General features: G+C 42.0%; 3 protein-coding genes across 8 annotated transcripts in view; 2 read left to right on the top strand and 1 right to left on the bottom strand.

The window, feature by feature from the left end:
* igf2r (insulin-like growth factor 2 receptor) overlaps positions 1-3,413 on the top strand; it is a 31,751-nt gene extending 28,338 nt beyond the window's left edge. The window contains exon 51 of the mRNA XM_026318158.2: positions 49-3,413. Coding sequence (XP_026173943.1) covers positions 49-207 — 159 coding nt within the window. The 3' untranslated portion in view covers positions 208-3,413. The remainder of the gene's footprint in view (positions 1-48) is intronic.
* Positions 3,414-4,353: 940 nt separating this feature from the next.
* Positions 4,354-15,741, top strand: slc22a2 (solute carrier family 22 member 2). 6 transcript variants are annotated; one of them, XM_026318362.2, is made up of 17 exons: positions 4,354-4,933; positions 5,493-5,596; positions 5,703-5,857; positions 5,960-6,128; positions 6,266-6,380; positions 7,649-7,755; positions 7,832-8,046; positions 8,129-8,237; positions 8,352-8,464; positions 8,964-9,063; positions 9,755-10,760; positions 11,017-11,068; positions 11,485-11,551; positions 11,803-11,906; positions 13,689-13,789; positions 15,328-15,502; positions 15,618-15,741. In XM_026318362.2, the coding sequence occupies exons 1-11, from the start codon at positions 4,484-4,486 to the stop codon at positions 9,846-9,848; spliced, it is 1,731 nt and encodes a 576-aa protein (XP_026174147.1). In that variant the 5' UTR covers positions 4,354-4,483; the 3' UTR covers positions 9,849-10,760; positions 11,017-11,068; positions 11,485-11,551; positions 11,803-11,906; positions 13,689-13,789; positions 15,328-15,502; positions 15,618-15,741. The 6 variants fall into 6 exon arrangements, with proteins under 6 accessions (XP_026174147.1, XP_026174145.1, XP_026174148.1 ...); XM_026318360.2 differs by having other exon boundaries at positions 15,325-15,502; XM_026318363.2 differs by having other exon boundaries at positions 13,686-13,789.
* plg (plasminogen) lies at positions 11,998-21,921 on the bottom strand. The gene is made up of 19 exons (XM_026318364.2): positions 21,693-21,921; positions 20,035-20,170; positions 19,816-19,922; positions 19,292-19,406; positions 19,064-19,203; positions 18,633-18,753; positions 18,423-18,541; positions 17,872-18,034; positions 17,588-17,712; positions 17,175-17,334; positions 16,860-17,068; positions 16,626-16,774; positions 16,453-16,546; positions 15,878-15,992; positions 15,610-15,684; positions 15,384-15,524; positions 14,985-15,091; positions 14,455-14,600; positions 11,998-12,159 (listed from the first exon to the last, which is right to left on the bottom strand). Exons 1-19 carry the CDS (start codon positions 21,739-21,741, stop codon positions 11,998-12,000), a joined length of 2,433 nt encoding a protein of 810 aa, XP_026174149.1. The 5' UTR covers positions 21,742-21,921.
* Positions 21,922-22,251: the final 330 nt, after the last annotated feature.

The following is a 22,251-nucleotide window of genomic DNA, read 5'->3' as shown; positions in this document are numbered from 1 at the left end:
GTTCAGGACCAGCTGTGCTCAGAACCTCACAGAGGTGTTTGATTTCAGGAGGAGAGCGACGAGGACCTGGTCGGCCTCCTGGACGAGGCAGACAGGAAGAAGAACGGCAGCAAGCCCCGCTCCTCACGCCTTAACCACGGCAACAACACGTCAGTCATCAGGAAATGGGACGAGGAAGACAGTGACGAGGACCTCCTCAGGGTGTGATGTCACTTCCTCCGTCTCACTACGCCATCCAATCTGAACTGTTCTCTCAGTGAATGTCTCCATAATAGCAGCAGCAGCATTGAAAGCAGCAGTCTTTCCTCTCTTTTGGGGATTTTTTGTTTTTTTGGGGGGACTGCACCTTTATTTGGCCTGCCCCACTGAACTGGCCGTCGGCGTTAGCACATGGTTTCTTATTTATTGAGAGCTGATTATTTAAAGTGTTCTTCAGGCCCGTTTTCCTCTTATTTCCCATGAAATTGAAATATTTCACTTCAGTCTTGCCACATGTATCTAACAAAGACCTAACAGGCCTCTAGGAAGGATCTGCAGTGAGGCATGAAGGGATAGAAATTCAATTCTAGTCTTTCTTTTCTTCCAGTGTTTTCAGATGAAGCCATGCCAATAATTTAGCACCTTATTGTAGCAGAGTATCTACTGTTCACATGCTTCTTTGCAGACCAGACAACATTGAGCTTGATTTGCAGTTTGGTCCCTAGTGTCTTTTGGGCCCCCCCCAGGACTGTATTTGATCATTGTGCTGATTGATAGAGAGAATTAGCTCAGCAGTGAAACAGGTTTGGGAGAAAAACAATGGCTATCAAAGACATTCCCTGGGCGCGTGTGTGTGTGTGTGTGTGTGTGTGTGTGTGTGTGCGTGTGCATGTGTGTGTGCTGTTTCTAAAGGGAATGTCTTTTGTTGCTGTAACAGCAGATCTTCTCTATTTCCCCTCCAAGAGAAAGCATGATGCCTTTGAGATGATGAATTTACTTTGCATTTTCATCAGCGGATCATGTCCAGCGACAGATTGATTTGTCTGGTTTTAATCAGAGACACTGTACATAGAGGATGATGTTCTATAATACGGACGTTTGTTTGTTTGTTTGTTTGTTTATCGTCTTTCTCTCTCTTGTTTTTACGATGATTTAAATGGTCGTCTGAGCTGATCATCTGTACGTTCATCTGTACGTTGTGTGAACGGATGGTCGACTGAAGCTGAAACTGAAGTTTGAGATGTTAGTTTAGGTTGTGCTGGTTTTGAAGTCCCCCCCTCCTGCCAAAGCCATATGTCTTCAGCCACCACTGGCACTAATGAATGGAAGCTGGGAATGTCTTTCCGTTTGCACGCTCTCGTACATTCAAGGCTCAGTGTTGATATTCAGGTCTGTGATCGTGGATGTTGCTGTGTCACAGTGAGGCCGACTCTTTTTAGCCAAACGCACGTGGACGAGAACATGAGGGAGAAGTGAAGCGTAGATGTGTCAAGAACCGACTCTGACATGTTCTCTGCTAAAATCTCAAACTGGTGTTCTTCCAAAGGAGGTCGGTAACGAAGAAGGAATATTTAATATGAAATCAAAACGACTGCAGTGTTTCCACATTAGTCCTTAGGCTGCACAGTATAAACAGGCTGTTCCTATAACTCGACTGCTCTGTTGCTCTTTTCAGTATTTTATCTTCTGTGTTCTGTGGCTTTAGGAACATCTTAAGAACCAAGTATCATTTAATGCTGCAGCTAAACCTTATTTTCCCATGATTCAGTCAGAAAACCCTCCCGGTGGTGAAGCAGGAACAGAAGGTTTGATAAATGAGGCCACGTATTGATTTTCTGAGCTCTGACCACTGAACCTGCTCATTGTGGAAGACACATGAAACATTAGCAAGTGGACTTTGATAAGTTTCTGTTTCTATGTCCGTGTTTGGGGAAAATGCCAATTAGCAGGTCCAGTTCCAACCAACACCATTCGATGATTCACAGATTAGTTGAAAACAAAAGCGGTTTGACGACGAGTCCTCAGGCTGTGACATTGTTCCCTTTTCTTGACCAATCAGAAGGTGATTGATTGATTTAATCTGTAATGAAATTATGGGATTTAGCCGTCGGTATCATCCATCTCCTTATGTCAGTAAACAGCTGAATTGGTTTGGCCTTTTTCTCTGATCTTCAGGAAACACTTTGAGGAGTCTTCAGACAAACACAAAGCTGGAAGAAAACAATCCAGATGTTGATTAAACTTTACTGAAGCTTGGGTGAATGTCCAGCTGTGGGAGAGTAGACGGACGTTTGCTATCACAGACAGTACAGACAGTTTATGGTTATTACAAAGGGGCTCGAGGGTACAGCCACCTTTGGGGTTTTCTCAGTGTTCAGTCCACACAAACTAAAGTTATTAACATGTGATGTTCAGGGTATTTCTAAAGCTTTTACACACATTTGGTGATCAGGTTTTTGTAAGATGCCGCGTGTTCAAAGCAAAATGATGAAAAAACATCGTGAACTGGCATTTACATCGGAAACTTTTAACTTTGTACGGGAGAGTTGGGGTTCTGCCAAAACAGCTCAAAAACGATCCAAGCCAAACAAATAGAACGTGTCGTCTCTCTGTCCCTGAGCTGCAGGTGTTTTCTTTCTTTCTCACAGTATCTGGCATCACAGACTGAACTTCTCACGAGCAGCTTTTGACCTTTTGGAATAAGAGTCAGACTCCAGGAAAGTCAAAAAGAAATTGTACAGAAATCTTGTTTATTGTTCATCTGTTCTTATCTTTGCAGAATAATCACTTCATAAAGCGACTGATCTGAAGGGTTCTATATGTAAAATACTGAGGTGATGGTACGTAGTACACAGGGAAAGTTCCCAAAGACGTTTCCACATAAAATTAGTGCAATTATAAATTATCTGCAGCGGAAAATATCAAAGTGGAGCAAAACTGAAATGGAGGCTGTTGAGAGAGACTTTTGGGAGATAATTTGTCCTAATGTTTAACTTTAACATCTCGGCCCGATGTGAAGGAGCTTTGACCCGAGATACGAGTCCAGTGTAGCAGTGCTACTGTTTAGGATGTGAGGTCCTTTCTCCTTGTTGCATAAAGTCTGTCTCTGCTGGCACCAAAGTCTGTGTGGCTCATCTGCATGGTACTATATGGTACTGTACTGAACCTTCCTATCTATGAGGGAACCAATGGACGTTCTTGTGCTTTTTTTTTTTTTTTTTTTTTTTTTTTCAGAGAACGAGCTGGGGCCCTGCAGCCACTAAACAAAAAAAAAAAAGCACAAGAAGTTTTCAGTGCAGATGTGGAACCTTTGAAAGATCATTATTATGTTTTAGTTGGTGTAAGTTATGTTGTCTTTGCCTGTTTTCCTATTTAAGAAGATCGATGTAAAAATATTGCATTATTTGAATAAATAAATAAAGATCTGCTGTTTATTCCTGTGCTGCTTTCATCACATTAGAGACACTGTCACGTTCCCACATGTTACTACTGCAGTGAAGGTCTAGACCAGGGGTGGGCAACCCATGGTCCTCCTGGGCCACAGTCCTGCTGCTGCTTACCTGGACCAGGTGTGTTCAGCCAATCAGAAGCTAGAAGATTCCAATTCATTGATTTCCCCCAGTCCACCCTCATCCGAGATGGTATCTTCCAGGCTCTAGTTGGCTGAACACACCTGATCCAGGTAATCCTGATAGTTAGTCTCATTTAATTTTATCTTAAGAGTTTGAGTAACTTATTGAACGGTTGTCTGATTAACTTGATCAAATCCAACAGGTGATCAGCAGGGATAGTGGGCTGCCCACTCCGGATTCAACTGAAACCTGCAGAAATCCTGGACTGACTTGTCTCCAAAGATGAGTTGGTCTTTTCTTGGACTGGAGCAGAGAAGTCGGGTATTTGTTTTTAAGGACTTGAACGCACTTCAAACAGATGGAAACGCGACTTATGCCCTTAAAGACATGATTCAGAAACAGGTTCTGCTAAACAGATCACACTGTCCGTACATTTCCAGTGTGTTCTGGCTTTAACACGTCCTGCTTTCTTCTGTGGTGAAAGGAAAAGAATGAATTTCTCTTTTGCTCCCAGAAGATTCATTCCTCCATCGGTCTTCGGGGGGGAAGTGGACACACAACCCGGAGGCTGCAGGGACTTTCAGTGGGAAAGTAGTTTAGTATGTGCTTGAAATGCCAACACCCTCTGCTTTGTTGTAGCAGGAGCGCAGGGCGGACCACGCAGACTGGGTCAGACCGACACTGGCTGTTGGATCGAGCTGCAGATGATTGACAGCACTGTTGGCTGTGCGCACATGTGCATGTGGTGTAGAGAGGGGTGTTAACAGGCACCAGTGCAGGCTCGGTGTTGTAACGCAGTTCAAGTGCGTGCGTGTGTGTGTGAGTGTGTGTTTGTGGGGTCGGACCTTTGCTCCTGTTTGTCCTGTTAAAACCCGTCGGACCCAAACGTCCCTGGTCAGTCTGCAGCGGGAGACTCAGAGCTGCGGACCCCGATGGAAACGGATCCGAGCCGTCCTGCAGGAACCGACACCGCAGCAGCCATGACCACTTTTGATGGCATTTTGGAAGAAGTTGGAGGGTTCGGCCGCTTCCAGAAACGCATCTTCGCCCTGCTCTGCGTCTGCTCGCTGCCTTTCGCGGGCGTCTACGTCGGCATCGTCTTCCAGGGCTTCACCCCGGATCACTGGTGTCGAGACCCCGCGGTGGTGGAGAGGGGGCAGGTGTGCGGCTGGAGCCTGGCAGACACCCGCAGGCTGACGGTTCCCCGGGTCAACAGCTCCGGGACGGCGCAGCTGAGCAGCTGTGAGCAGTACGAGGTGGACTGGAACAGCTCGGCGCGCACCTGTGACGCACAGGAGCTGGACCTCAGCACCGCTCTCACGGTCCCCTGCAAGCACGGCTGGGACTACGACTATGAGGGAAGACGGTCCTTTGTCACTGAGGTGAGTCATGAAGGGAATCGGACACAGAACCGGAGCGAGAAAAGTCCAACTAAGCAATAACATGCAGCCATGAAAGACTTTATTGGATTGTGACTCCAAACTTTCAGCTGGTTAATAATAATGAGTTTAATATTAAAGATCAAACATGTTCATGTGTCTTGAATGATAATTTGTTAATGTGGTCGCAGCATTTTGAAGCTGATCCTGGTCTATTTGTTTTTCTAAGAACATGAGAACATGTTGTGGTTTATATGAGAGGATTTCTAGCTCTCACTGATCTTAGCTCAACATAAAGACTGTGGGGGCAGTAGGAACCAGATTCCCCCTTAAAGGCTCTGCTGGTTTTCCTGACTAACAGTCCACATTGATGGGCAACATGGGAGTTTGGAACAAAGTCTGCAAAAGGTTAGAGAGAGAATATTTTACAAAGTGAAGACGACGAGATCCTCATAAAGGAATTTAAGAGTCTGGAAAATATCTAATCAAAACAGAAATTAAAAGATGCAAGGTGTGTGTGTGTGCGTGCGTGTGTGCGTGTGCGTGTGTGTGTGTGTTGCAGTTTGACCTGGTGTGTTCGGACGGGTGGTTGGTGGACATGTACCAGGCCATGCTCAACGTGGGCTTCCTGTTCGGGAGCCTTGCTATTGGTTACCTGGCTGACAGGTAAGTCTGTGATTGGTTGTTCAGTTTGTCCTTATGATGAAAACCAAGTTCACTCAAAGCATCTTCACGGTGCACGTGACGGCCTCGTGTGTCCGTCTGCCTCCAGGCTCGGCAGGAAAATGACCTTCCTGATGTCCAACCTGTTTAACGGGATCGCAGGGATCCTGGTGGCCCTGGCTCCGAGCTATGTGTCTTTACTGGTTTTCAGAGCCCTGTATGGGTTTGGAGTGAAAGGAGGCTGGATGGTTGGATACGTGCTGGGTAAGAACAACATCTTTTAACAGTTTCACTTAATGGACGTGGCTCAAAACACAAACATGTCCTTTTTTCTCATGAGCTGTTTGACCTTCTGCCCCCCCATAGTCACAGAGCTAGTGGGGGTGGAGTTCAGACGTACAGTGGGAATCCTGTACCAGATGTTCTTCAGCATCGGCCTCCTCATCCTCCCTCCACTCGCCTACTTCATTGCCGAGTGGCGCTGGCTGCAGGTGGTCATCACCGCGCCCTACATCCTCATGCTGTCCTACTACTGGTGAGACGCTCCAGCTCCTATAAGCTTCGGTTTGGTCCAGTTAGTTTCAGTCGCACCTTGTGGTCTTCCCCTGCAGATGGAGTTCTTATCAAAGTGACATGTTTTATACGTTTGTTTGTTTGTTGACCGTCTTTCAGGTTCATCCCTGAATCTCCACGATGGCTCCTCTCTCAGAAGAAAACATCCAAAGCTGTGAAGATCACAGAGGACATGGCCAAAGAAAACAAGATGACTCTGTCCAAAAACATCGAGGTTGGTTTAACATGAAGACATCCAGGTCTTCAAATCAGGTCTAGGACAGAGTCAGATACATTTCACGGTTCACACCTGCAGACACTTTGAATCTTAGGTTTGTTCATTAAAAGTTTAATTTCTTCCTTCTTGTCTGTGACGTCACGGCTGTTTGATTTTCTGTGAAATTCGAGTTTTCTGGTTTTTCTGGTTTGGCTGCTCAGTGTTTGTTTGTGCAGCTGTGACACCCTGTGGGTCTATGTGACGTCTCTGTGCTTATGTAAGTCCACCTCATGTGAGGCCGTCACAGTGCAGTTTGAGCTGTGGCAGAAGTAAGTCAAATTTATTTATATAGCACTTTTCACAGACAAGAGCCACAAAGTGCTTCACAATAATGTCAATAAAACAAAAGCATAAAAGACCAAGACCAAAAAAAGAACCGGCTGATTATACTGTGAATTAGAAGTTTGACCAAAAAGGTGAATCTTTGTGTTTTTAAAAAGGAATCCACAGAGCCCGAAGATCTCAGTATTAGGGGTAGAGAATTCCAGAGTGGGCAGCACGGTGGAGTAGTGGTTAGCACAGTTGCCTCACACCCAAATTGCCCATAGGAGTGAGTGTGAGTGTGTGTGAGGTTGTTTGTCTCTATGTGGCCCTGTGATGGACTGGGGACCTGTCCAGGGTGGACCCCTGCCTTTCACCCAGAGAGAGCTGGGATAGGCTCCAGCTGATCCCTGGGACCCTGGTTAGGACTAAGGGGGTATAGATGATGGATGATTCCTGAGCCTCGGGGCCACAGCACAAAAAGCTTGATCACCTTTTGTCACATGACGTGTTCTAGGGAAAGATCAAGGTTAGAAGACCTCACAGACCGACCAGGAGAATGAGTTTATAGTAGATCCTGAACATAGGAAGGTTCCTGACCGTGCAAGGCTCTGTAAATAACTAACATTTTAAATTGCACTCTAAAAGCAAGAGGAAGCCAGTGAAGGTCCTTAAATCTGGGACCTCTTTCTGAAGTTGGTCAAAATCCTAACAGCTGCATTCTGTACAACAGGAAGTCGCTCCAAGGAAGATTTGTCCAAACAGTTAGAAAGAACATTGTAGTAGTTGTTTATGAAATGATGCTTTTTCTCTGAAGTGCAACAACTGACTGTTTACACCAGTGACTTGTCCACAGTGAGGGAGAAGTTTAATGGTTTTTTTAAGGAGGGGATAAATAATGAGAGCTGTACACTGAAGCTGCTTTTCATCAGTAATTGAACTAAAATGTGGATCTGATCCTGCAGACTCTCACTGGTGACACCGCCGACTCCGACTCCACCTCCGCCTCCTTCCTGGACCTGATCAGAACTCCAAAAATGAGAAAACATACTTTAATCCTCAGCTACAACTGGTGAGTTTCCACTGAGTCCTGATCCTCCTTCCACGCCTGCACCAGAATATAAAGCCTCCACCTCTTTCCCTTCCAGGTTCACCAGTGCTGTTGTCTACCAGGGTTTGGTCATGAGGCTAGGAATCATGGGAGGAAACGTCTACATCGACTTCCTCATCTCTGGCCTGGTGGAGTTCCCTGCTGCCTTCCTCATCCTCTTCACCATTGAACGCATCGGCAGACGTCTTCCCTTCGCCACCGCCAACATCGTCGCTGGAGCCTCCTGCTTCATCACTGCCTTCATCCCCGACAGTGAGTCGTAGGGAAGATTATGACGTGACGTCAGCTGTCCTCGATTCTAACGTCATGGTAAAAGCCGTTCGTTTCCTCGCAGGTATGTTCTGGGCCAAGACGGTGGTGGCCTGCATCGGGCGGCTGGGCATCACCATGACCTTTGAGATGGTGGTGTTCGTTAACACGGAGCTCTACCCAACGTTTGTCAGGTGAAACACCAGCAGGTTAAATGTCACGGCAGCCTAAAGGCACCATGTGTCAACTTCCAGTAACTTGCAACCACCAAAATGAATCAAATGAGACACTAAGCTGTTTGTGTGCAGGAACCTGGGAGTGTCGGTCTGTTCCACTCTGTGTGACGTTGGCGGCATCATTGCTCCGTTCCTGCTCTACAGACTGGCCGTCATCTGGCTGGAGCTGCCCCTCATCATCTTCGGTGGGTTTTAGATTTGAGTTGAACACTTGCTGCAGTTTGTTTGCAGCAGTCAGCCACAGTTCGCTTCCCTAATGTTCCTTTAATGCCGGTGCTTCTGTAAGTGATACGCTTGAGGTAGCACATAACTGCTGTAAAACCAGACCTGACTTTAAATAGCTGGTTAACCATGTTAGGGTTCATGCATTCGTTCCTCCTAATGCACGTCTGGTTTTTCATATGTACTTTGCAGAAACGTGACTAAAAGCTTTCACTGGTTGTTTGTGTGTTTGTGTGTCAGATGACCCAAACTCAGCTTTTGTTTGGTGAAAGGAAACATCTGCTGTGTTTCCCTTTATTCCTCCTGCTGGGACATTGGAACATCTGTTTATTTGTCCAAACTCCACTGAGTTGCTGTAAAGGATTTTTGTCCGGGCTCACTGTTGCTAATGTGACTTTTGACTGCGAGATGCACGTCAGCACCAGGTGTTAAAAAGCTAACGTGCTGCATGTCGCTGTGCAGGGTCTCTGGCCTTCCTGGCTGGAGGTTTGGTGCTGCTGCTCCCTGAGACCAGAGGTGTGCCGCTGCCCGACACCATCGAGGACATCGAGTTCCCCAACAGGTGAGCTGAGCTGTCAAAGATGAAAATACACACACACACACACACTGTGTTAATGTTCAGTTCGACTTGAAGTACAATGTAAATGGTGCCAATAAAAAAATGTATAAAAGCTGAAAATCCATTTATGTATAAGTGTGATGAGGAACAAGCCCCACACTGTTGCAGTACAGTCACAGAAGATGTCAAAGCTGCAGCTCTTGTTAAATCTTAAACAAGTTTATTCAATTTATACTTAAAAGTGCAGTGTGTAATATTTAGTGTACTTTCAGCAGATATTAAATATAGTATTCATAAATGTCAGTGTGTAATCACTAGAAAATATTAAGTGTTGGTGGTGAGGTGGTTTTCAGAAGGTTGCATTCTGCAGTCTCACCACTAGATGCTGCTAAATCTCACATTTTATACATTGCACCTTTTAAACTTCAATCCTGACAATCTGCACAACAGGGTTTACACAATATTACACCAACCACCACCCAGTCAATCAACATAAAGATGTAGTTCTTACCTTTCTGATAAGAACTAAAACTGTAAATGTCAAACTCGTGTGTACCTAATAAAGTGGCCTGTAGTGTAACAGTGACTGTGTTTTTGTTGATGCTGCTGCCATAGTCCTTTTATTGTTTGTCAAACAAGAGTTTCCACTTTCTTTACATATTGTTGTTGTTGTTGTTTGTTTGTTTGTGTTCAGAGTGAAGGAGCAAACTGCGACGATGAACCAGCAGCTGACAACCTTCTTGTCCAGCACCGACATATCGACAGACAAACACCCAACAATGGTCTAAAGATATGTTTTTGTTTTTTAATGGAAACAGTGGTGAGTGAACCGGTGCCTCATCAGGACTTAAGAGTTATTATATTGTAAGAATGATTACAGACCTTCATTATTAAAAAAATGTTTTCCTTAAACTCAGATTCAAAGTGTTTTTATAAAGAAACAGGACTTCTTAAAGACATTTGCCCTGATTTTGATCCTGGTCAGTTTGGAGACACCAGAGCTTCATGTGGGTAAAGACCAACCAGTTATTTTTTTCCACTGACTGATTTGTGATCAGGATCAACACTAAGCTCAGCGACAAATACATTATTTGGTGGCTGCTTCACAATAAAAGCCTCCCCATGTTTTTCCAGTTCAGTGCTTTTAATGTGATGCAGTAACTTCATGCATCGCGGTGCAGTAAATGATGATGTTTTCATAGTGTGCAGGCAGATAACACTTAAAAATGAAAATGATATAGGGAGAGGTAACAGGTTGTAGTGAGTTTCTCCCTGGAACTTATTTGTGTCATTAGTTTGATTTTTAACCTGTGCAAACAAACAAATGATATACATGCAGTAGGTTGAGGACCAGTGACCAGAGAGGACACATGCTGGATAAGAAAGCAGAAGAAGAGAGAAGGGCTGTGTTCCCTGAGCTGTGGAGTGACTTTAATCAAACTATACAGTTTAAGATGCAGCTGCCTGGTGCTGCTCACTAATCTGTGTTGAACGTTGCAAAATCTGACTTATCATGAAACCAGAACCTCCCGGTAGAGGCTGGGAGTTCTGGCCGCTGTCTGTTCTCGTTACCTTTTGCAGGTGTGTATGTCGGCACCGTCCTCCAGGGTTTCGCTGGGTTCAGGACCCTGTTTTGGTGGAGCAGATGCAGACTCTCAGCGGTGACACACGAGAGCTGGACCTCAGTCACCACATGCAAGGTGAGATCTCTGTTGTTGCTCTTGGTAGAATTTGTTGAAAAATTTCAGGTGTTCTGGTGGATTGTTTGGTTGAACGGGTGTTTTGAGTTTTGTGTATTAATGGTTGGATTTCAAATGTGGGACACTATATTAGCTGCTAAATGTGCATGTTCAGCAATGTACTGAAAACCTCCAGCACACAAGAAAAAAAAAAAAAGCTAACATGTTGAAGGTCACCTGAAGAAATGAATTAATACCAAACTTTCATTGAGTGCAGGAACCTGGGATGTTGTCACACTGCTCTCCAGACTGGCTGTCATCTGCCTGTGGTGAGTTTCTTGTATTATTAAAGTTAATTTGACATTTTTTTATTGCAAATTATTTTTTATTTTCTTCATTAGCTTTTTTTCAGTATCAGCCCAAAGTCATTTCTTTTAAAAAGCCTTTTTCCCACTGACCAAACCAAAAATATCCAGGTGTTTATATGTAAAATGAAAAAATGCTTTAAATCCTCACAGCTCAGGAGCTGGAAACTATATGTTGAAAACAAATCAGATGAATCATTTCCAGTCAGAACATCTAAATGAAGAAACTGGTTGAAATGTGACTGAACTGATACTTGTTGAAATACCTATTTAAGAAATCTGATGTATTTTTCTGGACCTATTTTGTAGAAAGAGAATCCTGAACCGTAGTTAATCAGAGTTGTTTAATATAACTGATGGTTTTTCCTATTGTGGTACAGGTGCAGCAGCGTTTGAAGCTACAGGTTTGCTGCCTGAGACCATTGAAGATACTACGATCACTGATCGGTGAGAAATTTCAGAATTCTCACAATATTAAGGAAAAAGGTGCATGTTTAACAAATGTACTTATTGTTTATATATTTACACCTGGAGTCTTTATTGGATTATATTTGATAAACTGGTGGACAAAATTCCACAGGAAGTCAATGTACATACATGTAAAATTATCTGAATATAGTCATGAGTCGGTCACAACTGACTGTTTTTTAAATCAATAATCGCTTCTCATTTTCTTTGTATTACTCTTTATTTTTCAGCTCCTGCAGAAAACACTTTCACATCCCACTTTCACAGCATATTCCCAAAACCGGGAATATGCTCTACTAAACTGTGAACCCCTGTCAACATCAGATAACTGCAGGTAAACCACAGGTAGTCTCGGAGCAGAACAGTACAAACTGCCTTCAAAAAGCGCCAGGTCACGTGACGCTATTGGCTTAAGGTGATTGTTTTCAATTGGCTTTGATGGTTCTGTTGATCCAGTCAATGAATTTGGAGACTCGAGCGTAGACGCCGGGTTTCATGGCATTGGCGCATCCCAAACCCCAAGACGTGACACCTTGCAGGATGTACTTGTTCAGGGAAGTGCACACTAGCGGGCCACCGCTGTCACCCTGCAGAACAAACATGTTAAGAGAATCTGTTTTACAACAATTTTGGTGTGGGAGGAGGTTTTTAGTTCAACTGCTGCTGAAACAGGAAAAGAACCATTGCAGCAAGAACAGAAGTTCCTGTTGTAAAATGTCTTTAGAACTTTCAGATTAGTGAACAGTTCTGAGTAATGTCGCTTAATTTCTCACTTTTCTTAATTGACTGTGTATGTGTTCCTGCTCCTTGATGAATACCTGGGTCATTTTCCTTAAGTAAAACACTTTTCAAGTCTGAACTCCATTTTAAAAAAGTGATGGAAAAGCCATCACAAAGTCATTGTCTTTTTTCAAAATTTTTTTAAACAGCCTTTGAACTTTTTGTCACTTTTTAGTGATTTAGCATGTCATGAAAAAGGTACATTCTTTGACATGCTAAGTCACTAAAAAGTGACTTTTCAAAAAAGTCCAAAGGCTGTATAAATAAATAAAAGGCAATGGCATTCAGATGTTTTTCTGACTTTTTGAAAAGGTGCAATTTCATGATATAGTATAGTTCCTTTAGTGTATAAAAATGTGCCTTAATGTTGTCAAACAAGTATTTTTTTATGACTTTTATAACTTTTGACTATTTGTGACATTTTTTAAACTTTTGATTCATTTTTTTGTTTTGCAATGACTTATGACTTTATATGCCTTTGAGTGGTGATGACTTTAAAATAACATTATTTTTAATGGCTTTGAGAGACCTAGTTTTTAAAGTCAAAAGGCCAAAAAAAAAATTCTTAAAGGTTTTTTTTAAATGACTTTTGATAACTTTGACTGTTTACTGACTTTTCGAAAAGTCACCAAAGAGGCAGTGCAAAGTCTGTGACTTTTCTGGCAACTTTTTGATTTTTTATAATTTCTTTTATAACCTTTTTATAGCCTTTGGAAAACTGGGTCACTAAAAGTCCAAATGTTATTTTAAAAAAAAAAAAAAAAAATCACACTTAAATGTCAGTCATTAAAAAGTCATTTTTTAAAAAACAGTCATAAGTGTCTGAAAATGTCAACTGCCAAAAAAGTTAAATGTAAGTCAAAAATTTTATAAAAATTGTCACCTTACAAAACTAAGGAACTATAACATATAAAATTGCACCTAGGTCTAATCAAATGATACTAAGGAAAACATTTTTATGACACTATACTAGGGTGTATTTTGATGACCAGATATAAAGGAACTATTGAATGCCATAAAAATGCCTGAAAAGCCAACGCCACAAATCAAAAAGGTCAAAAATCTTCAAAGTAGAAAAATGTCATAAATGGTACTTTTCACTTTACTAAGTCACATTTTTTATGATGTGTAAATCTACCACTGTCTTAGCAAAGTAAAATGACAGTTGTATGCCGTATTATAATTCCTTTATATACTATCTTCATAGTACACCTTCGTATTGTGTCATGCTTTGGTATATTATGTCATGTCTTCATGAAAGCATATTTTTCAGGTTTGTACACTGTCAAAATCACTTAACCCATTTTTTTTTTTTTTTAAAACTACGTTTCAGCAGGATGTTCAACTTTTGAACCAATCAGCATCTTTGCACTTACTACAGCAGTTGGCTACACTGAGCGTCAATCAGGTGACATGGATCAGCTGAAACATAACCAGGTGAAACCGTAACTTCAACACCTATTAATTTGGTCTAAACAAATTAACACTTAATCCAGGTGAGATTAATAGTGGACAAGTGAACAAATTTGTATTGGCAACTTGGCAGTGTTGACATGACATTAGCATTAACACACTGTGCTAACAATAAAGCTGTCAATTAAAATATGTAATCATGATTAATCAGGACCATCCTACTTTAAAGTGGCCAAATCTGCTTGCTTTATGCAAATGTGTGTTAATTATTATTCTAACAATCCAAAATAATGACAAATACTGTCTAAAGCAGAGGGTGGTGTGTGCGTTATGTATCAGAAAATGTAGTGTTAACATTTCGCTAAAGCTGTGCTAATAAAGCTAACAGTTTACTGTTGCTGCTGCTCTTTGATGTTATTTGCTATGAGATATAAAGCAAACATTACAAGTAAACACTGATTCTGATGCCCTAACCTAAATCCAGACAAACCTAAATTAGCTTTTAGCATATAGTGTGCTAACATCATGCTAACACTGCTGAGTTGCCAATACAAACTTACAACTGCCCACCTCTAGTCTCACCTGTTTGAAGTCTGGAAGCAGATGACTGTCACATGACTGACGGAACAACGTATCCAATTGGATAGGTAGACTGTTAAAAATCAATAAATTCACACACACATACTTACCTGGCAGCTGTCTGATCCTCCCTCGATGTTTCCTGCACACATCTCGTGGTCTTTGACTCTGCCGTTTAGATACGACGGACGGTTACAGACCTTGTTCTCGATCACAGGAAATCCAGTTTCCTTTAGGATGCCCTCGCCTCCCGTACCTGCAACACACACACACACACACAGCTACAGTTACACACTTGTCCTCCATCACTTATCACCACTAAAGGATTCTCCTCAGTTTGGAAACACAGCATCTTCAACTAAAGTGTGAAGAGTATGAGCTAAGGATTAAGAGTTTTTAGTTTGTTTTTTTTTTTTTTTTAAATCTTTAACTTTGATAAAATTCATTATATGTGAATATGTAAGTCTGTTTCTAAAAAATGAGGATCTGGTTAACATTAAAGCTTTTTTAGGCTTTTAAGTGTTTAAGGACAAATTGATATCCAGAATATCTTCACTTCACAAAAACAGCCCCACTCTGTTTAAAATGCTGAAACTTCTTCACAAAGTCAACAGTACAAGCGCAAACACATGAACTGTACCTTGAGTCTCCCCCCATCCAGTAACATAACACTCCGTCCCACTGGGAACAATATAGTCCTTATCTGGCAGACAAGCAGGCAGGACTTTGTCATTTATTACAGCAGGGCTGAAAACAGAAAAAACATACATATAAACATCAGTTTCAGAGGTGATTATTATTTTTAACTGTAACCACCTATGTAGTTGCTAATGATAAACTCTGGTATTTGAAGTCAATGCTAAAAAATGTGGTTTTTAAACTGAGGGCCAGAATCACAGGAATTAATGTTGATTAATACTTTTAATGACTAACAGCAGTTAATGGCTGATATTTGTTTTTATATTGTGCCATCACTGTAGTAGGAGCCTATGTGAACATGTATTAACAGTGGAGGTAAGACGATCAGTCCAGCACTCACCGCTCCAGTTTGAGCAGAGCGATGTCGGCTCCGTTGGGCTCCAGCACCAGTTTCTCCAGCCTCCTTTCCTGCTTCGACGGCTCAGTGGCTCGTTCTGTGTGAATACCCAGGAGCACCAGGTAGGCCGCAGGCCGCTTGGATCTACAGGACACAAACACACACTAGTAAACTGTTTTTTTTATTACACACTCTCTTTCATAGTTTTTTTTTTTTTTAATTGTCTGACCTCTCCAGGCAGTGTGTTGCAGTGAGGACCCACTGAGGGTGGATCAGCGTTCCTCCACAGAAATGGACTCCCGTACTGATGGAAAGAGAACAGAGTGTGTTAAAACACAACAGAATAAACACCGTATCAATATGTTGCAGTGTCAGACTCAGTGGGTTCCTCAAACACTCCAGTTTATTATCTTTTACAGAAACAAGCAACTGCTTTTCTTCAGGATATCCTCCTCTCTAACCTACATGTATCACATTAGCGGTGGTGGTGTACTCACTTGGTCCGGAGACTGATTTGCCAGGGCCATGAATAAGGTTTAGAGACACAGCCTCCAACAATACGACCAAAACAGCGCCTGGGTTTGCTGACTGGTGTCCCACACTCCTGTCCTCCTACAAAAGAAGTTAAACACAAATATGACATCACACAGTGTCAAACATCTTTTTTTAATCTTAAAATAATATGAACGAATGAACAAGCAGCCAGTGCTCATTTTTTCCTCATGTTTTATTAGATTTTCAACAAAAGGAGGACATAAATTGTAAAGTTAATCTGAGGGTGGTGACAGAAAGACCATGTTAAATCAAAATGGTTTATCCTGCACTGGACACTACGTGATGGACAAAGACCTTTAGACTGGGTATAATCGACATCAACTATGTCCTACAGTCTCTGAAAACAGTTTATTGTATGTGCTGTGAAATCTGGGGTCAGTGAACCTTTGTACTAAACATCTGGCTCAATACTTCACTCTGCCAACAGACTGTGCTTCTGATATCACTATTCCAGTTGAAGCAATTAAACCTCTCAGCAATGATTTGTATTCCCTTACACACAAACTGAATCACATACCACAGTCTGGGATCTGACAGTAGTCCCATTTCTTGTCCCTGTCAGTAGTGTAACACCACGGTCCGTTCACGTCATTGTCAGGGTTCCTGCAGCTCTGACAGAAGGAAAAACAGAAAGTGTCCTCACCCTGAATGTCTACAGCTGAAAATGTTCATGCAGGAGCACACACTTACATTGCCATCCAGACCCCTGTCCGGGTGACTTTGTGGCGTGAAGCTGCTGTGTTGGTGAGGACTCTGAGCACTCCAGGCTTGGCAGGTCACACCCAGAACGGTGATGGAGGTCGGGCCTCTGTATGTAGCACCATTTCCTTCCTTACAGTCTGACACAGCAACAGAGACGAAGAGGTGGGTGAGGAAAAGATGAAACCAGCTGAGAAGTAATCACACATGGGAGAAGTTATTTACCTTGCGCTGCCAGGGGATTGTTGGTGGGGGCTGGGGCCAGAGAAGGGGCTGCAGGGGCTAGAGGAGGGACTGCAGAGGATGATGGTTGTGAACCACTGGTGGGGCATTTCTCCACATTGCAGTACTCCCAGCGGACACTGGGGTCTGTAGTGTAACACCATGGAGCTCGGTCCCCATCGGGGTTCCTACACAGATTCCTCTTGAGGTCCCTGTTGAAAGAAAAAAAAAACCTTAAGAACCCCAGCCACCAACAAACGCCAAGTATTTGTAAAAAAAAAAAAAAAAAGATATTAGTAGGCCTTGTTTAACACTCACGCAGTGGGGAAGAGTTGTGGTGTTTTTGAATGGCTGTGAGGAGTCATGGAGCTCCACATCTGGCATTTCTTTCCACTGATAGTCTCTGATGTTATGCCACGATAACTCGTGCCATCCCCTTCATAACAGTTTTCCTGTTCTGGGGGAATCACTGGGTCATCTGCAGCAGGAGGCAAGAAGCAGGAATATGTGGCGTTCAATAAGTCAATCTTTGAAACTCATGTCTTGGTTGATGTCCGTCTTTTCTAGTGTACCTCATTACTTCCTCAAACTGTATGAAGAAACTACAGAACACTGATTCAAAAAAGTATATCAATCCTGTTACTTTACAATCAGAATAATTTCTGCTTATTTTCTCAATTAGTTGCAGCTGTTTTTAAAGCAGGTGCCATCATTACTGAACATCATTATACCTGGTCTGGGTGCATCCCCACAGCTTGGCACCTTGCAGTACTCCCAGCGAGTGTCGGGGTCAGTGGTGTAACACCAGGGCATCCTCTCATTGTCTGGGTTACGACAGTAATTGTTATCCAGACCTCTGACAAATAAACAGAAGGTGATGAAGGAAAGCGCAGAGAAAACCACTGCTGTGTATGTGTTTGGATTTCTGCTCATGGTTTCCCTTCAAGGGCTTTTTTTATTTGCAGTATTTTACTTTATCATAGCAGATACATTACCCAGATCCAAGACATCTTACTTGCAGGGGTAGTTGCTTGGGGTGCGGCTGTGTTTTTGTGGCGTCTGAGCCGACCAGCTCTGACACGTTTTACCCGACTCCGTCACAGCGATTGTGCCTCGGTACGCGCCGCCTTCTCCGCTGGCACAGGTCAGCTCTGGGGTGATGGTGGGAGGCGGAGATGCTGAGGACAGAGGACGAGGTGGATTAGATTTTTTCGAAAATTATGATAAAAGTTCCTCGTCGCTACGGGATCTACTAAAAACAGACAAAAAAAAAAAAAGCTACGTTTGATAATTTTTAGATCCTTTTTACTTAACATTTAACTAAAAGATGAGAGAGAATACCTGGGTGGTATGAGGAGCTCATTTCTGACAAAAATAATGTATATACAGAAATTGAGTTTCTTTTCCCTGTGTGTGAGAGGCTAAAAAACAAAGGAGCAATATGCAATAACACCTTTTAGTCTGTCAGGGAGAACAGCTAAATATGGAAAACCTAACTCTGTTATTTTCTAATAAGTCATACTTTGAGCAAAAGTAAATGCAGCATATGAAACCATGAGGACTTACTGCAGCGGGGAATGGCACAGAAATCCCACCGTTTGGAAGGGCTGGTGGTGAAGCACCAAGGTCGGGGGTCTCCGTCAGGGTTTCTGCAGTAGTTCTCTTCAAGATACTTCTCTGGAAGACTAGTGAAAGTGTAAACGAAGTCTGTTAGTCTTTTTGTTTCTAGAAAATATATTACATTTCATGAAGTCCTGCTTCTGTGTGGTTTCTGACGCGGTGGGGTTGTAGCCATGGCTGTGAGGTTTCTGGGAGTCCCAGCGCTGGCAGTTGAAGCCGCTTTCAGTGGTGGAGATTTTTCCTCTGTAGTTTTCACCACTGCAGTGGATACACTCCTCTGTAAGGAAACAAGCCATAACAATTAGTCGACACAATGTGTGCATGTAGGAAGGAAAGTGGACCTGATCGATCACCATGACACTGTCATCCCTGTATACCTAAAACGTGATCTACTTTCATCCCCCTGGGATTTCTAGGAAAGTGCTCTATAAATGCACAAAATATTTTTGTTGTGTTATGGAAACCTTTAGGGACACTTCAAGTGAATCAGAAGAGTAGGGAGCAAATACTAAAACAGCAATTGTCTGTATTTCTGAATTGGTACCATTAATATCACAGACAGCAAACAGAAAATAAACGAGGTTTACCAGTACAGCTGGGTACATTACAGTGCTCCCAGCGGACACTGGGGTCGGTGGTGTAACACCAAGGTCCTCCACTGTCTCCATCAGGGTTTCTGCAGAAGTTAGACTCCAGATCTGCTAGAGGGTTAGTCTGCGGTGTCATGCTGTAGGCAGACATTGAGAACAATTATATGATGAGATTAAAAAAAAAGTGATGTGATGTAAAATGAGATAAAATATGTGCATACATACTTTGGACTGTGTGGGAACTTTGATTCCCATCTCTGACATGTCTTTCCTGTTTTTGTTGTGGCCTTCGTTCCCCTGTAATCTTTTCCTACTCCATTTACACACTCCAGGAGGTATTCTAGTCGAGACAAAAAAACCCCCAGGATTAGCCAAGCAATAGCAGGTCTGATCGTTCAGTAAGACCACGGGGTGGAAAGCCTGTTGGTGTCATTATCTAGTGGTGAGCAGTGAATGTATATTTTTATCTGGTAAACATATTTATTATATAATTCTCTGAGTGAATCATTTATCTGATTCTGCTGAAGTGATGTTTCATTTCCGGACGTTGAGGGACAGTAGTGTTTAACTTCAAATCCCTCTCTACTGTGTTTGCAGACACAGTCCAAACATCACTGATAATGCAATTGGTAATAAACATTAACCACAATGCAATCAACAAAATAATATGTAAAAAATAAAATTAAGCATTACTGTTCTGTTTTAGACTCTTTAGTATGTTTCAAGTTGCTAAAGCTAGAAGGACTTGCCTTTTTTTTCATATAAGGCTGTACTGGTCCTGCGCAGGGTTACCTCTGTTTTAGTGTTTGCTGCTACTGTCCAGCACTCTTGGTCCTTTTCAATATAAAGGAAAGACCTGCAAAAACACAACCCTAGTCAGACCAGACTGCTGAGCCGTAAAACTAAAAGTGAAATTGCACTGTGGGTGCAGAGTACATATAAAAGCTGGATTTTAACTATGAACTTACCTGCATATGAAGGATGTTTCAGTGTTACATTTGGCAGCGCAGTCAGCCACAGTGTTTGCATTATACTGTCTTCTGTGCAGCGCCAGCAACCACGCCCCTTCAGTTTTGGTGTAGCCGTCCACCTCGGTACTACGAACTGCAACATATAGATAAGCAATATACAAAGACGCAGAACTTAACATAAAAGCTTCATTACGTTTGCTGTTTTAAATTTAAATTTTCATTACACAAAAACCTAATCCAAAAGCAAAAAAAGATAACACCCATTCAAAAAGAGCAAATGATTTAGCTAAAACACTCAACATTATTAATAGGTTTCATGTTTTTAAAGGTTCCACAGATAAAAGAAAAGGCTATATGTAAACCACTGTATGTATACTCACATGTATATGTGCATGATGCTTATAGTTATATATACACTAGAGACTTTAAAAATAAACTGATCATTCAGTTTTGTTTTTATTGGCCTAATCATTAAAACTAAGAGAGGACAGCAAGAAGAGGATGTGTCTCGAAGTTCTGATAGTATAGATATATACCAATTCAAAGTTTGAATTAAAATCACAACTTGATTGATGCTTGAATCAAAAATCAAGCAGAAACAACTCAGGATGTTGATTATTAATTGATTAGTTCCTGAGGAAAATTCAATCAATTAAAAATGTATTATTCCACAATGTTTGTTTTGCATAATACTACTCTAGCTCACATGACCTCACTTATCTATTGACTTGTACACCACAAGAGGGCGTAACTATGGTTCAGACAAGTTACTGGCAGTGAATTAAACAGGATCAATGGTACATGGGGGCATGATGCAGAGGGCAAAACAAGGTCTTGTGTGTGAACATACACACTAAAAGCAAATACTGCTCAATGTAAATACTTGCAAAACTGTATGAAAGTACAACTCAGGTACCACCTCAATGGTGTACCAGCTACAAACCGAACCCCTGACAGCTGCTGTGCAGGGTGAAAGTGGAACTCCATCCTCCATGTCTATTAAATGGGAGAAGCTGTGGCAAAGTACGTGCAGAGACAGTTACTCAATAGCTTTGCTCTAGGTTTGTAAAGGATATGATGCCTATTAACATGTTAGGTAGTGCATTACATTAAGCCTGGCTAATATTGGTTAAGAAAAACATGCATCTGCAGACTTAGAAATAACACACTGAATGTTTGGGAACTGTGTTAGAGTAATTAACTGCACTGACTTATGGGTAGGACAAACAAAAACAACAATCTTTCTTCACTAGCCTAGTATAAAAAAAAAGGCAAAACAGCATCAAAATGTGACACAAAAGGCTGAAGAAAGCAGTGGGACATTTGGGAAATTAACTTACTGCGTGAGTTAGACTAGTTGGTTTTGAACAAATGTGGTTGTTGCGACCTGTTTCTACTCCAATCTGTTAGGCAGTTTGATGTGAATTCTGAGAAAAAGGTTAAGGCTTTCATGTGACTTCTTTGTTTGTGTTATTTTCAATCTGAGCAACTAAGTGAACTAAATCTGGGTTGTTTTTTTTTTGGGTGCACACAGCATCGTCAACTGAATAATAAAAATGGCATTAAAAGACCAATAGTAATGGACACAGAGTGGAACTATCCTTATACAATTACAGATTTATTGATAAGGGTTCAAAGATGACATAGTATCTTACCAGTGCAGATCAGGACTCCCAGGAGAAAAGCTGATTTGTACAGGTCCATGGCGTAGGTCCTGCACTACCTGCTCATAGTCGACTCTTTTGAAGAGGTTCCTCCTGGTATATTATTGGGCTCCTTTTAGCATGTTCGGAAGACAAACAGGACAGCTCAATCACTAGTCAATCATTGGCCTGACAAGGACAGCAAAAAAAGCAACAGGTCAAAATCCTTGTTTATAGGAAAATCTGGAACACCAAGTTTTCCATCGTAGTATCCTAGCCTTCAAGTGCTTTCCGTTACATCTTGAATACTGATGAGTATTTTTGGGTGGACAGTGTGTTCCTTAATTCAAACACTCTTCTAGTGTGAATCAGTTGGGGAGGAGGAACAGAAATGGGAGGCTTTACATGTAGTTGAAATGCACTTCTGCTTTTCTGCATCTACTGTCAATTTAGAAACCTGTTCCCGAGCTTTAATCTCTGTCTGATATTTTGTGCTTTTTGGGTCTTATATATATATATATATATATATATATTTTTTGTGTGTTTTCTTGTTAACATGCCAAATGTTTGT

The sequence above is a fragment of the Mastacembelus armatus genome, chromosome 24 (genome assembly GCF_900324485.2).
Source record: "Mastacembelus armatus chromosome 24, fMasArm1.2, whole genome shotgun sequence".
Lineage (NCBI taxonomy): Eukaryota > Metazoa > Chordata > Actinopteri > Synbranchiformes > Mastacembelidae > Mastacembelus > Mastacembelus armatus.
The sequence above is the reverse complement of the archived record's forward strand: the minus strand, read 5'-3'. Positions and strand labels throughout refer to the sequence as shown.

Coding starts and splice junctions, on each gene's coding strand:
- slc22a2 (XM_026318362.2), top strand. CDS start 4,484: ATGGAAACGGATCCGAGCCGTCCTGCAGGAACCGACACCGCAGCAGCC. Junction 5,858..5,959: donor GATGGTTGGATACGTGCTGG/GTAAGAACAACA, acceptor GCCCCCCCATAG/TCACAGAGCTAGTGGGGGTG. Junction 7,756..7,831: donor TTAATCCTCAGCTACAACTG/GTGAGTTTCCAC, acceptor TTTCCCTTCCAG/GTTCACCAGTGCTGTTGTCT.
- plg (XM_026318364.2), bottom strand. CDS start 21,741: ATGGACCTGTACAAATCAGCTTTTCTCCTGGGAGTCCTGATCTGCACT. Junction 17,335..17,587: donor TGGGGATGCACCCAGACCAG/GTATAATGATGT, acceptor CTCCTGCTGCAG/ATGACCCAGTGATTCCCCCA. Junction 16,547..16,625: donor ACAGGGGTCTGGATGGCAAT/GTAAGTGTGTGC, acceptor TCCTTCTGTCAG/AGCTGCAGGAACCCTGACAA.